The 12,654-nt window shown below is 32.2% G+C and overlaps 1 protein-coding gene across 1 annotated transcript; it reads right to left on the reverse strand.

The window, feature by feature from the left end:
* Positions 1-6,463: 6,463 nt before the first annotated feature.
* On the reverse strand, positions 6,464-7,306 carry LOC107633359 (uncharacterized). Its single transcript, XM_016336995.1, has one exon. It carries the CDS (start codon positions 7,304-7,306, stop codon positions 6,464-6,466), a length of 843 nt encoding a protein of 280 aa, XP_016192481.1.
* Between the last annotated feature and the right edge of the window lie 5,348 nt (positions 7,307-12,654).

The following is a 12,654-nucleotide window of genomic DNA, read 5'->3' on the forward strand; positions in this document are numbered from 1 at the left end:
GCTTATATTCTTTTTCTTATGTGAAGATGTACTTCCATGGCGTACAGAAGTTTCAATTCCTGGTCTAAAACCATCTTCTCTATACGAGAATAATAAGGGATACTGAAGGGGCAAGTACAATGGGTGAAGAACGTCAATCCTTTATAACTTCTTGGAAGTGGTTTCGATGATTATATCTCTGTCTAAAATAGATTCATCAATGTCTCTAACAATTAGAATAGCAACCTCTGAAGCAGTTGGTAAATTATATAGTCTTCCATCCTTAACCCTATTACGAATAAGCTTCATCTTAATATCCGGACTATTCTCATTCTTGAACCTTTCTCTAGCATAACGAAATCTTCTCGCCAGTTGATTATGGTTATCCAACATTTCCTTTAGGTCGTGGACAATTTGTCTTTCAATAGCGTTTGATGAATCAACGGAACTGGTATAAAGTTAATGAAAATAAATTAAATCTTATTTTTAAAAGAATTGAGAAATAATATTTCATCAACGTAAAAAAATTACAGAGTATTATATACCTCACAGAAAATATTCGATTTTCGATTTAATTCTATGTATCATAAATATAAAGCTGGGCAAATTTGGGCCTATTATTTTCAACTGGAAGTAAATTACCGATTGAATGGTAATTTTGACCGCTGATTGAAAATGTAGGTGGAGTTGAGCCATTATTGACGCTACGATTAATTTTTCCAGCTATCGACGTGAAAGCAAACATTGAATTAAACTTACGTATGTGTCTCCAAAAGTATCTTCCTTTTTCATTATCATTACAATGCAACTCTTCGAGACGGATAAGAACTTCTTTAAGATTTGGGAGCTCAACCTTTCCGTCCATGCAACATAATCCAAACTATGCAATTTTGTTTCTCACTTTTTGAGAGTCTCTCACCTTCTCACATTGCTGCTTTACAATAAACACAATTATAAATTGGATCACCAGCATCCCAAGTATCTGCATATGTATCAATTTTAAGATTGTGTAATAATAAAATATTAATAATATAATTTCATAAATTAAATAAAAAAATTACATGAGTTACCTTCTTCAACTGAAGGAGTAAATGATGTACCACATACATTATGCTCTACGTCTGAAAATTATTTTTTATATAAATTAAACAAAACCATACAGATAAATTTTATGTATAAAATTTTTGTTGTTGTAATAAGTGATATAATAATAACTTTATTGTTATATGAATTATCACGATCAATGATATTATTATTCTCTAATACAATATCGTCAAATCCATCTATAAGGCATTTATGCAGAATTGGATTTAATATTAAATAAATAGCGCATATTAATATTTATTACACATAAATAAAATAATACCTTCATGATCTTGATTATCTTCTAGAATTTCTGAATCACATTGATGGTTAACTGAATTGGTAATCTACCTGTTACGTTGGACTATAGATTGGGGTCTAACATTTAAACTAAAAAAGAAATTCTTAAACTAATAATTTGACGTCTTCATAAAAAAAATTTAAACTAAACATTATAATAATTAAGTATCTAAACTAATAGTTCCATTAAAAAATAGGTTAATAATAATTAGGTACAAAGACTGCGGTATAACATTAAAACTAAAAAAAATAATCTTAAACGTCTAATTTGAGTTGTTCATAAAAAAATTTGAGCTAAATATCATAATAATTAAGTATATAAAATAATAATTTCATTATAGATTAATTTAATAATAATAACGTACTTACCATTAAGGTGAATTCGATCTGCCACTACTTGTGATATTTGGAGAAAACTTCGTTATATAACAACTCGAGAAAGGTTGATCACCCATGCAATTCGTTTGATGATATGAGTTCTCTTTCCCAGTTGTTTTGATTCTAGACTGAATGGAGAAATGTGAAGAACAATTCACTGATAACATAAACATTAGTTAATGGCCAATTGATTCTGTGGACATAAAAATTAACACAGTGTTTTGTTCCAAAAAAAATTATATTTATTATTAAGAAGATAGAAAATTAACAGTATTTTAATTAAATATTTACATACCAATCGAATTATTTAATAGTGGCTGACGTAAATCATTGCTGCTATGCAATATTTTTTTGAGTTGAGTTATTTTTCTCATGTGGCCCATCATGTACGTTATCAATAAAGACATGAGACTAAGTAGTAGAAGAATCCATAACATTTTCTTCGGTTGAGTTTGAAGAATAATTCCTTAGAGATGTTGCTGGTCTTTTGAGAGGGAGAAATGGATAGTGGACGATAGCTGAATTATTTTTTTAACAATATTCAATAACACAAGAATACATAGCAAATTTGAAAATCAATATATTAAAATACTTTGTAGTTGTCAAACTAACCAGTACTCACCCCAGTCTCGAAACTTCTTTGATTTCTCTCTCTAATTTTCTGCTTCATGATTAATCTTCTCCTTAGCCTAGCTAACTTTGGGCTAATTTGGTAATCGATGGAGTCCATTCAAGATTGAATTGCTTAAAGAAAAATTGTTGCAACTAATTTAAAACTACGAATGAATAGTAAGAAAATAAGGTAAGTATATATTTCTCTAAAATTGATAAATTATAATTGGTAATTGGTAATATATATAAATATATGTGCAAGTGATTAACAGTGTTATTGAACGAATTCTTATAACAATAAATTGAAATAAAATAGGAAAATATTACATTTTATGACGGAGGAACGAAAAAGTGGTAAAGAAATGAAAGTTTAATAATGTAAAGTATAAAAAAAGTTTAGCAAGTCAATTAATCAATTAAAAGGCATGAATTTGAGGACTACACATAATACATACGTATGTTGGAAAGTTCATCATAAAAAGTCATAAAAAATGACTATAATAATTGAATTGATAGTGTGTGGTTCAATCACATTGAACTATGCATGAGTGAATAAATAATTATTTAAAGTTACTTGTTAACTATAATTATTTTGAGATGGCTTAATAAATATAACGTAGGTTAAATTCTGTACGAAGAAAATAAAAATCTTAAGCCAATTTAGTATTATATTATTTTTAGATATTTCCTTCATTAAAATATCAAGTAATTAGGGAAGAGACTTAGAAAATTTTAGTAATAGGGACAAAAATAACTTGGCTTAAAAAATTAACATCAACGTATTTAGATTAAGAGATCTAAAATTATTGAGTCAAAATTTAATTACTTTAATTAACACATCAAAATGCATATTAATTAAAAAATATTTTTTATCATTTATGAATTTTAGCAATGTTACATAATATGTTTATTATTAATATTAATATCTTTTCAAATATCATTTGTATCCATCAACTCATATTTTATTTATTATTTTTTATATAATACAAAAAAAATTATAGCATAATATATAGTTAAAGAATCTATAAAAAGTATAGGATTAAGGAAAGAAACACAAAAAAAAAAATTGCAAGAACGACAAAAATTCAAAACAAAAAACCATTATTATTTAGATATACTTATAGCTAGTTTCTCTTTTTCTATCAATCAATTATTCAAATATTTTTTGTCATTTAATTGTAGATTTAATAATTTAATATTTGTGGAAGAATTTTTTTTAATCAAATATTTATTATATGTAAAATCGGAATCAAATAAAATAAAATAATAAAAAGATAAACAATATATAATCTATGTTATCTAAATTAAATTTCAAACAAAATATTAAATATTAATAGTTTCAATTTTTATCCGAGTAATTTTTCATGTTGAATTCTACCCAATTCTCTATAAATTAAAAGGTAAGTTATCCTTGTGACATGTCTTACTTATTAAATGAAATGAAATAAAAGGGTTTAGTATGGTTAAATTTAACCTTTAATCTAACTTAAGTTTTGTTAATCTAATCAATTAATCATGATGTAACTTTTTTTTTACAAATTATAAAAATTATTAAAAAAGTTTAAATTTTAAATACTTTTATTTTTTTCATAATATATTTTTATTAATTAATTTCAATCATAAAATAAAAAAAATCTCAAAATAAAAAAAGAATAAATAAAAAAAATTCAAGCAACACCAAAATTTTAAAATTCTAAAACTGTTATGTATCTTGGTTTCTTAACTTTTTTTAAAAAATCTTCTTCATTACTGTTATTAACTAATTATATTTATTTATTATCGATCATTTACATTGATTTGAAAGCCAAATATGTAAAAAATTTGATTATTTTGAAATGTTTTCAATAGATCTAATTTAATTGTAAAGAGGAATAAAGAAGATTTTTGAAAGCATAAGGAAAGTTAGAGAAAATTATTAAGAAAGTGTTTTGAAAATTTTAAATTTTGTGTTTCTTTGATTTTTGTATTTGTTTTTTTTTTAGATTTTTTATTTTGTGATTGAAATTAATTAATAGATGTGTGATTTATTCTTTTAAAAAAAAATTTATAAAGGGTCACAGCCTCTAGTGATTTTTATAATTTGTAAAAAAGGATATATTATAATGAGTTGATTAGGTTAACCTAATTTAGGTTAAATTAATAATTTAACTATGATTAGTGAACTTATTTTATCCAAAAATAATAAGATATGCCATAAAGGAATAAATTAGCCTTTATTTAGAGAGAGTTAGATAGAACATATATTTTTGAATACATACATTACAAAAAATAAAATAGGGGCAAATATATTATTTTAAAGTGGACATTTTATACTTATGTATATACTTACCGTGTGTTTTTTAAAATTTAATAGGGGAAACTGTCTCCACACAAATGCAAGTAAATCCATTCCGGCAAGCAGGGGCGAAGCTAGACAATATTTATCAGGAGGGCCAATATTCTTTTTAGCTTTTTATTTTAACAAAAAAAATTAAAAGTAACTCTATATATAATTTTAATTAAAAATAACAACTAAAACTTAAAATTTACTTTTTATAAGATATCTAAACATATTGTATATTAAAATAATTAAACACAAATATCTTAAAACTAATTTCAAATATTGTAAATATAAGTTGTTACATACTTGTTTTTAGAATCTTCAAATACTATTCAATTCTTTTTTAGACGTTTCCTGCAAAATTATTAAAAAAATATATTATGCTTCAACCTTTATGTAAATAATTTAAATCACAACCATAACTTATGCAATAAAAAAATTAGTAACAATATTATTAGAACTAAAATAAATTAAAATTTACAACTTACATAGACAATTGAGCTCGACGTTTTTTCCTTGATTCAAAGTTATCTATTATTGAATCTGTACTGAAAGTAGCTGCAATTTCTCTCAATGTAAATGACTAAATTATCTGCAAAAAATTCGTCTGCCATTTTATTCCGAAGTCTTATTTTAACAATTTTCATTGCCGAGAAAACTCTTTCTGTTGTTGCTGTAGATACTGGAAGAGTCAAGACATTACGAATCAGTCTATCAACCAAATGATAAGTTCTTGATTTTCCTGTTTCCTTCAATCTTTGACATAACTCAGAAAGTGTCCCAACATCTTTTAGATGATTCGGTATATCAAATGCATAATGTTGCAATTGAGCATTCAAGAGAATCATTTCATGATCAGAAAAATATGAAGGATAAAACTTTTCAGTTAACTTGCATATATTCTGAATATTAAACAACTTAAAATTGTCTTTAGGGTCCAAAGCAGTACTTAAAGTCAAAAGCCCCATGGTTTCCTCATTGAATCTACTATTTAACTCTTGAATTTGAGAGTCAATTGCTGCCAAAAACACATCAACTCGATAATGATGCTCGATTGTTATCTTTGGTTGACGAGATCGACCTCTTCCAACCGTGTATTGTGTACTCATATCACGGATGTCAATTTCATGTTTCTCACAAAACTTCTTAACAATCTCAAGTAAATTGCACCAACCATTATCCCTCAATTTTTGAAGAAGTAGTGGAAACAACATGCATTGCATTCAAAATATCTTGAGATTTTTGTTGTAATGCTTGGCACAAAATATTAGTAATCCCCATAATTTTCTTCATCAAATGTAACGAAAAAATAAATTCAAACGAGGATAGCACTTTGTTGACACCATAAGCCTCACCTCTTTGAGCAGAAGTCGTACCATCATCAATAATGTTATTAAGAACGGTTTGAGTAGCTGCAAACATTCTTATCAAGCTACAAACAGAATGAAAGTGAGAACTCCATCTTGTATCTCCAGCTCTTTGTAAAGTGCCCATTTGATTTACACCTTGACCTGTTTTTAGCTCATCATTGGCAATCAATTTTGCATTTTCAATTTCTTGATCTTCTTGTAGTTGATTATGTCGTTTGCAAGATGCACTAACAATATTGACAATAGCAATCAATTGTGTGAAAAACTCATGAATTTGAAGTACTTCCCTTGAAGCAGCCACTAGTGCTAACTGCAATCTATGAGCAAAACAATGGACATAATATGCTTGTCGGCAATCATTGAGAAATAAAGCTTGTAAACCATTCCATTCCCCTCTCATATTGCTAGCACCATCATACCCCTAACCTCGAATATTTTCAATTTGGAGATTATAAATAGAAAGCACAGACAGCAACTCTTTTTTCAAAGTCAAGGCACTAGTATCACTAACATGTACAAGATCAAAGAAGCGTTCACGAACAAAACCATCCACATCAACAAATCTCAAAACAATAGCCATTTGCTCTTTTTTAAATTCATCACGAGCTTCATCAATGATAATACAAAATTTGGCATCTCTAATATCCTTTCTAATTGAGTTTCTTACCATTGTAGTAAGAACATATAGAATTTCTTTCTGAACATCACTTGAAGTATATTTAGCAAATCTAGGAGCATTTTCCAAAACAAGCTTCTGAACACTACTATTATAAGAACCCAAAAACTTTAACAATTCAATAAATTTACCTCGATTATCTGAACTCAAGCTTTCATCATGGCCTCTATAAGCGCAACCTTGAAAAGTCAACCATCTAATACAATCAATAGATACTCCAAGTCTACGTCGATGATTCTCAATTTTCTCTGATGTTTTTCGTTTCATAAGTGTATCAACATGTTGTGATTGCTTCATCAAATCATCACATGATTTCGTTGCCCTATGATAGAACGAATTGGGGCCTTTGCCAATGTGATTCAAAAGAGGACAATCTTTTCCACTATTTACCTTCTTCCAATTCCTGAAGCCGTTTTCAATGAAAGCATTTGAACCTGTATTGATTGAAGATTCCATAGCAAATAGGTAGCATGGTAAACAATATACAACATCATCTTCAATAGAATACTCTAACCATGAAGGATATAATTCAAACCAAGAAACTTCCAAATCATTGGTCGAATTCCTGGATCTCTTATCAAATGACATACTTCCATTTGTTCAGGATTAAGTCGTGGACGCTTTGACTTTGAACTATCTTGTTGAGGAGCTAAAGTGTTCATGTTTGATGCCTCAAGTATTGAAGAGGTTGGTGTTGATGTAACAACATTAGAAACATTTTCACTCTTCTGGCTAGTCTTTTTGAAAAAAGTATCTATTATTTTCATCTTGCTCATGATTCAACTAAATTCCTACAATTAAGAATTTACATAGATAATAAAATAAACATTATGCAACTTAACCAAACTCAATTTATTTTATTTTTTGCAAATCAATAATATCACTGTCACAAACAATTAATAATGAGAAAAAAAATTAAAAACAATACAAGGATAACATTATAATTACATAATTCAAAAACCTAAATTATTATTACAATATTATAAACTAGATAAATAAATAAATAAATATACAAATTATTCATAAAAACAAATAAAATAAATAACTTACAAAAGAAAGAAGAATGAAAGATGATAATGGAAGACCAAAGACTACTTGCTATCTTCTAAGTTGTAATGATAATGGAAATATGGAGTGATGTTTTATTTTCTAATTGAAAGAAGAGGGAAGAATGGAAAAAGTGATTTGTTGACTTTTTGTTATTACCTTTTCAGATTCTTCACTTTTAATATGGATTGGGGCTTTTTTTAATTAAGTATATGACCCACTATTCATAGCCCAAATAACACACTACTTTCTAAACCATTTTTTGAATAGAATTATGTACAGCACATATTTTTCAAAGGGGGGAGGCCTACTTTTTTTTAGAGGGGCCACTCTTTAATTTTTTATTATTCTTGTAAACAATTTTTGGGGGGGGGGGCACTGCCTCCCCTACAATCTAAGAAGCTTCGCCCCTACCGGAAAGTAATAAGTAAACTATACTAAAAAAAATGGTTGGAATCTTATCAATGAAAACACAAATAAAAAATTTTGTATACTCTAAAATTTTCCCACATTTGTTGTGACATTGTCTTCATTATCTTATCGATATGGGTAATTTTAAGTGAAATACTGTCAAATACCATGGGTTCCATGAAGTTATCAAAATTTAGTAGTAGATGACAAAGAAATAAAATGTAACAGAAGATGAATCAAATAGTAACATAGGCAAAGTAACTTGATGAACCACTTAATACAAACACTAATAAGAACTTGACCTGTTTCTCCTAGTGGCTGATGAATATGAGTGATCTTCAATGACATGGTTCAATAAGTTACTTAACAAAAGAGGAGTGGAATATAAAGAAAGTTCAGCTAATAAACTAATTAACATTTATACTAACCAGCCAAATTCAACATTTCTGTAACACCCTAACTACCAAAGCTCACGCTTCCGGCTGCGCGACTCTAATAGCTCGAACATTACGATGACACTTATATTATTTAATACTAAAATATGAGCATGTTTAAAACTTTAAACCGCAATACCGCTCCCAAAGATGCTTTCGTTCGGTAACGTACATCCATAAATACCATTCAACTTACAACAACCCATAAAGAGTACATCCATATATATACATAGATATATATAAATAATATTACAAACATAATCCAATACAATTCCTATCCCTCTTACAGATTATAACAAGATAAAGGCGATGGTACGGTAAACCATAACTAAAACAATACAGAGCATCACAACAACAATTAAATAAGCTCTTCGTAACTTCTGCGCCCATATCCTGAAAGGGGAAAAATGTAGGGGGGTGAGAACATCATCCTCGAAAGGGTTCTCAGTAGAGGGTTTTTGGGAATTACTGTAATAGGATACGTGAAGATAAACCGTACCAGTGATTAATAGCCGTCTTATGCCTCTTTTCAAAAACAACAGTTTACAATAAAAGTAAGGTCGGAAATCTTTTCTGAAAAAGGAACCATTCAATTCTCAAAAACTCAAAAGCCCTTCAAAACGGTTTATCTATGCTAAACCAAAACAGCCTTTCATATTTTATTCCAAACTAGAAACACACAACCGAAATCAACCATCGATTCATCTCATTTCAACCACGGCCCTAGGCCCAAACAATCCAACCATCAACCAATCACCACAGTCCAACAGAGTCCCAGTAGCAAACACAAATAGGAAGATGCAAGCACAAACAAACAGTTATTGCAAGTAGAACAATTAGCAATTAATCACATAGGCACACCAAGTATAATATGCACACCCAAACAATGTCACATAGATGCATATGATGCATGCCTGTCCCTAGTGGCTGATGATATCATCTGTCGGTTATAGAGCCAACCCGACAAGTCCTGGTAGCTAACCATTGGACTGTCCCTCTGTCGCGCATCCCCAACTCGAGTTATACTCAATATAAACTTGATCATAATCATGATCCATATCCAACACCCTCACTGGTGTATATCCACGGGGACGAGCTCATCCGGGCTTTCACAGTGCCCGGCCACACTTACGACATAGGGTCAAAAGAGCTTCGAGTCTCAACCTGGAGCACGTGGTGGCTAGCCACTGCTTTCTCCTAGGGAAACTCTTATCTCCGATAGTGGAAGTGCAACATTCATATTTATCAATGATTCAGCATAAACATGCATTCAATCTCATCCATGGATCAACATCCATATCAGCCATCCGGCTCACGGTTCATTCCAGAACCAGCCAATATTCATATCATACACAGCCATCCCGGCTCACGGTTCAATCCAGAACCAATCAATATGTATAATCATACACAGCCATTCTGGCTCTCAACAAAACAGCACTTCCACATTCAAAATCATCAAATTCATGAAATCGGCATTTAAGCCATAAATCATTTTCTCAATTTATTCCACTTTGAAATCAAGTTTCAACTCTTTTCAGCCTTGGCTTTAAAGATCTCATTTCTCAAATTATCTCAGGCTCATAAGCCACTTTTACTCAAGGAAAATTCCCTTTTTAAAACAAGCCACTCTCGGCTTCCTCTTTCCAAAACTTCCAAAACTATGGAAAGTTAAAGATTCCTTTTGAAACATTCAAAATCACCCATCCAACAATGGGATTTTTGTAACAAAAGTTTCTCGGCAGAGTCCCAAGTCCTTAGGGGAGAATAGCATAACTCATTTCTCCAAATTCATTTAAAATCATTAAAACCTTGGCTTCCCGATTTGAGTAATAAAATAAGATCTAAGCCAAACTGAGTCACGTAATCATTTATTTCCTTCAAAGCCGTTCCCTTTACTTAGGCAAAACCAGCTTCAACCCCCATGACAAATTCTAAAGCGTTTCAACTGTTCAAAATTGTTTGTCTTGCAAAAGTTCAGGATTCAAAGAGTGCTTAAAACCTTTCTCAAAACATTTCAAAATGAAACTTGTCAATAGACATTTAGGTTCTTTCAAAGTCATTGAAACTCCTCTAATTGAAACCCTCGAGTCAAATTCAAAGGCATTACCGTTGTCATATTTAAAACAGCTTTAAAACATAAGTTTCACCTAATTAACTTTCTCCTGAAAGAGATACAATGCCTTTCTTACGAAGCAAGACTAAATCACAATTTCCTCTTTAATAATTCATTTCAAAAGCATGAATCATCCTTTTCTTGATAATTCAATTAAAATAGTAGAAGTCTTTAACTCATCATTTTTCCAAACAGCGTTTTAATAAAGACTCAGCTTTTATATAAATTCCGGCAGCATCTCCCCTAAAACTTGGACTTTGCCACCCGGTTCGGGTCCTAACAAAACCATTCCACAATCCTTTTCCAATAGCCCGAATTCCAAAATCAGTTCACGGCAAGCCAAATTTAACAGTCATCTCAATTCCATATTTCAAGGAAACCGTTTCAAAAATCAAATCGTTATCATCCGAATAAACTCATTTCCTAAGCTTTAAAGAAACGGTTCAGTAATAATCATTTATCAAAAACCAGATCATTTAAAGCAAGCCAGGCTGAATTCAAGAGTGTATTCTATTTTTCACATCATCAAAATAATTGACTCAATTCAAACCAATCCCCAACGGATTAAACTCAGATTTCAAATCTTTTAAAGAATCAACTTCAAAACATTACATTTCACAAAGCCGCACAACAATTCAACCAAACCCACATCCATAATCACTCGAGTCAATCAAATAACACATAAGGCAGATACAATCACCAAATACACAATATCTCACAACAATATCCATATGTAATAATTCCAATATATAAGAATATAGTTTTTGGAAAGCGCCCCTACCTCAACGCAAAACCATAGCCCAAACGCGTCACAGAGTCCTTTCCGCCTCAACCCGAAATCAGCAATCGAAATCCCGGCAACCAAAACCTCAGCTCCCAGCCACTTTCGCATTAACCATAGCAACTCTAATCGCAACGTATAATAATCAGGACTCGACCCCATGTTACCAAATCTCATATTTATTAACCAACACAACCGGATACTAACACAAGGCTTTTCGAAACATAATTGCTTACCGAAACGATGAAAGGAACGGCTGAACCGAAGCAGCGGCGGTCTCCGAACCGGTTTGGCGGCAGCCCGGCAGCTACCTCAAGCAGCAGCGGCGACGAATTTCGATCATGATAACTGAAATCAACATGCAGTGACCATAATATTCTCGGAATTCAAAAGGACAGAGGCTAATGACAAGGCCCTTACCGGCAGAATTTTCTGGCGACGGCAGCAGGGGCATTTTTCGGCCGCAAAGGCTTACCGGCGCAACTCAACACAGAACCACAAAGAGCGGTGACAACCTCCAACGACTTCGGTGAGTTCCCTCAACGACGGTGATGGCCGGAACCCCGGCGGCGCTAACGGCGGCAGGAACAGCGCCGCTGGCTTCGCACAGCACGGATCAGCAGCGGTCCTTGGGCAGTGACATGTGCGACGGGACGCACGGCTTCCCTCTCCCCGCAGCTCTCTCTCCCGTCTCGTGAACGTGTCCCTCTCGGGATTCAGTTGCTGCAACGCTTCCTCTCCGGCCGCGACTCACGGTGGCGATAGCAGCACCGTTGGAAGACATGGAAGCAGTGGCAGCGACAAGGTCGGCGCAACGAGCAGCGGCTCCGAGATCTCCAGCGACAGAATGGGGTGATGGGTGGCAGAACCGCGACTGGGCAGGGATGAACGGGGCAGCTTCGATGGCGGCACTCCTCGCGTGCGGCAGTCCGGCGGTCACGGCGGTAGTACCCAGCCGGCGGCGCTAAGCCCTTACCCCTCTCCTTCTCTCCTTCTGGATCAGTCTCCATTCCTGATTTCCCGTTTCTTTCTTTCATGTTTCTGTGTGTGGGCATCTCTGAGAGGGTGAGAGGGAAACATGTGGGGGTGTGGCTGCTGGGTTTGGGAGAAGGGGATTTTTCAGCGGCTAGGTCAATAGGTTGGTGGGGTG

This window comes from Arachis ipaensis, chromosome B3, assembly GCF_059453495.1.
Source record: "Arachis ipaensis isolate K30076 ecotype BB chromosome B3, ASM5945349v1, whole genome shotgun sequence".
In the NCBI taxonomy this organism is placed as follows: domain Eukaryota; kingdom Viridiplantae; phylum Streptophyta; class Magnoliopsida; order Fabales; family Fabaceae; genus Arachis; species Arachis ipaensis.

Bases quoted from the DNA above. Each gene is read 5' to 3' on its own strand.
- LOC107633359 (XM_016336995.1), bottom strand. From the start codon at position 7,306: ATGTCATTTGATAAGAGATCCAGGAATTCGACCAATGATTTGGAAGTT.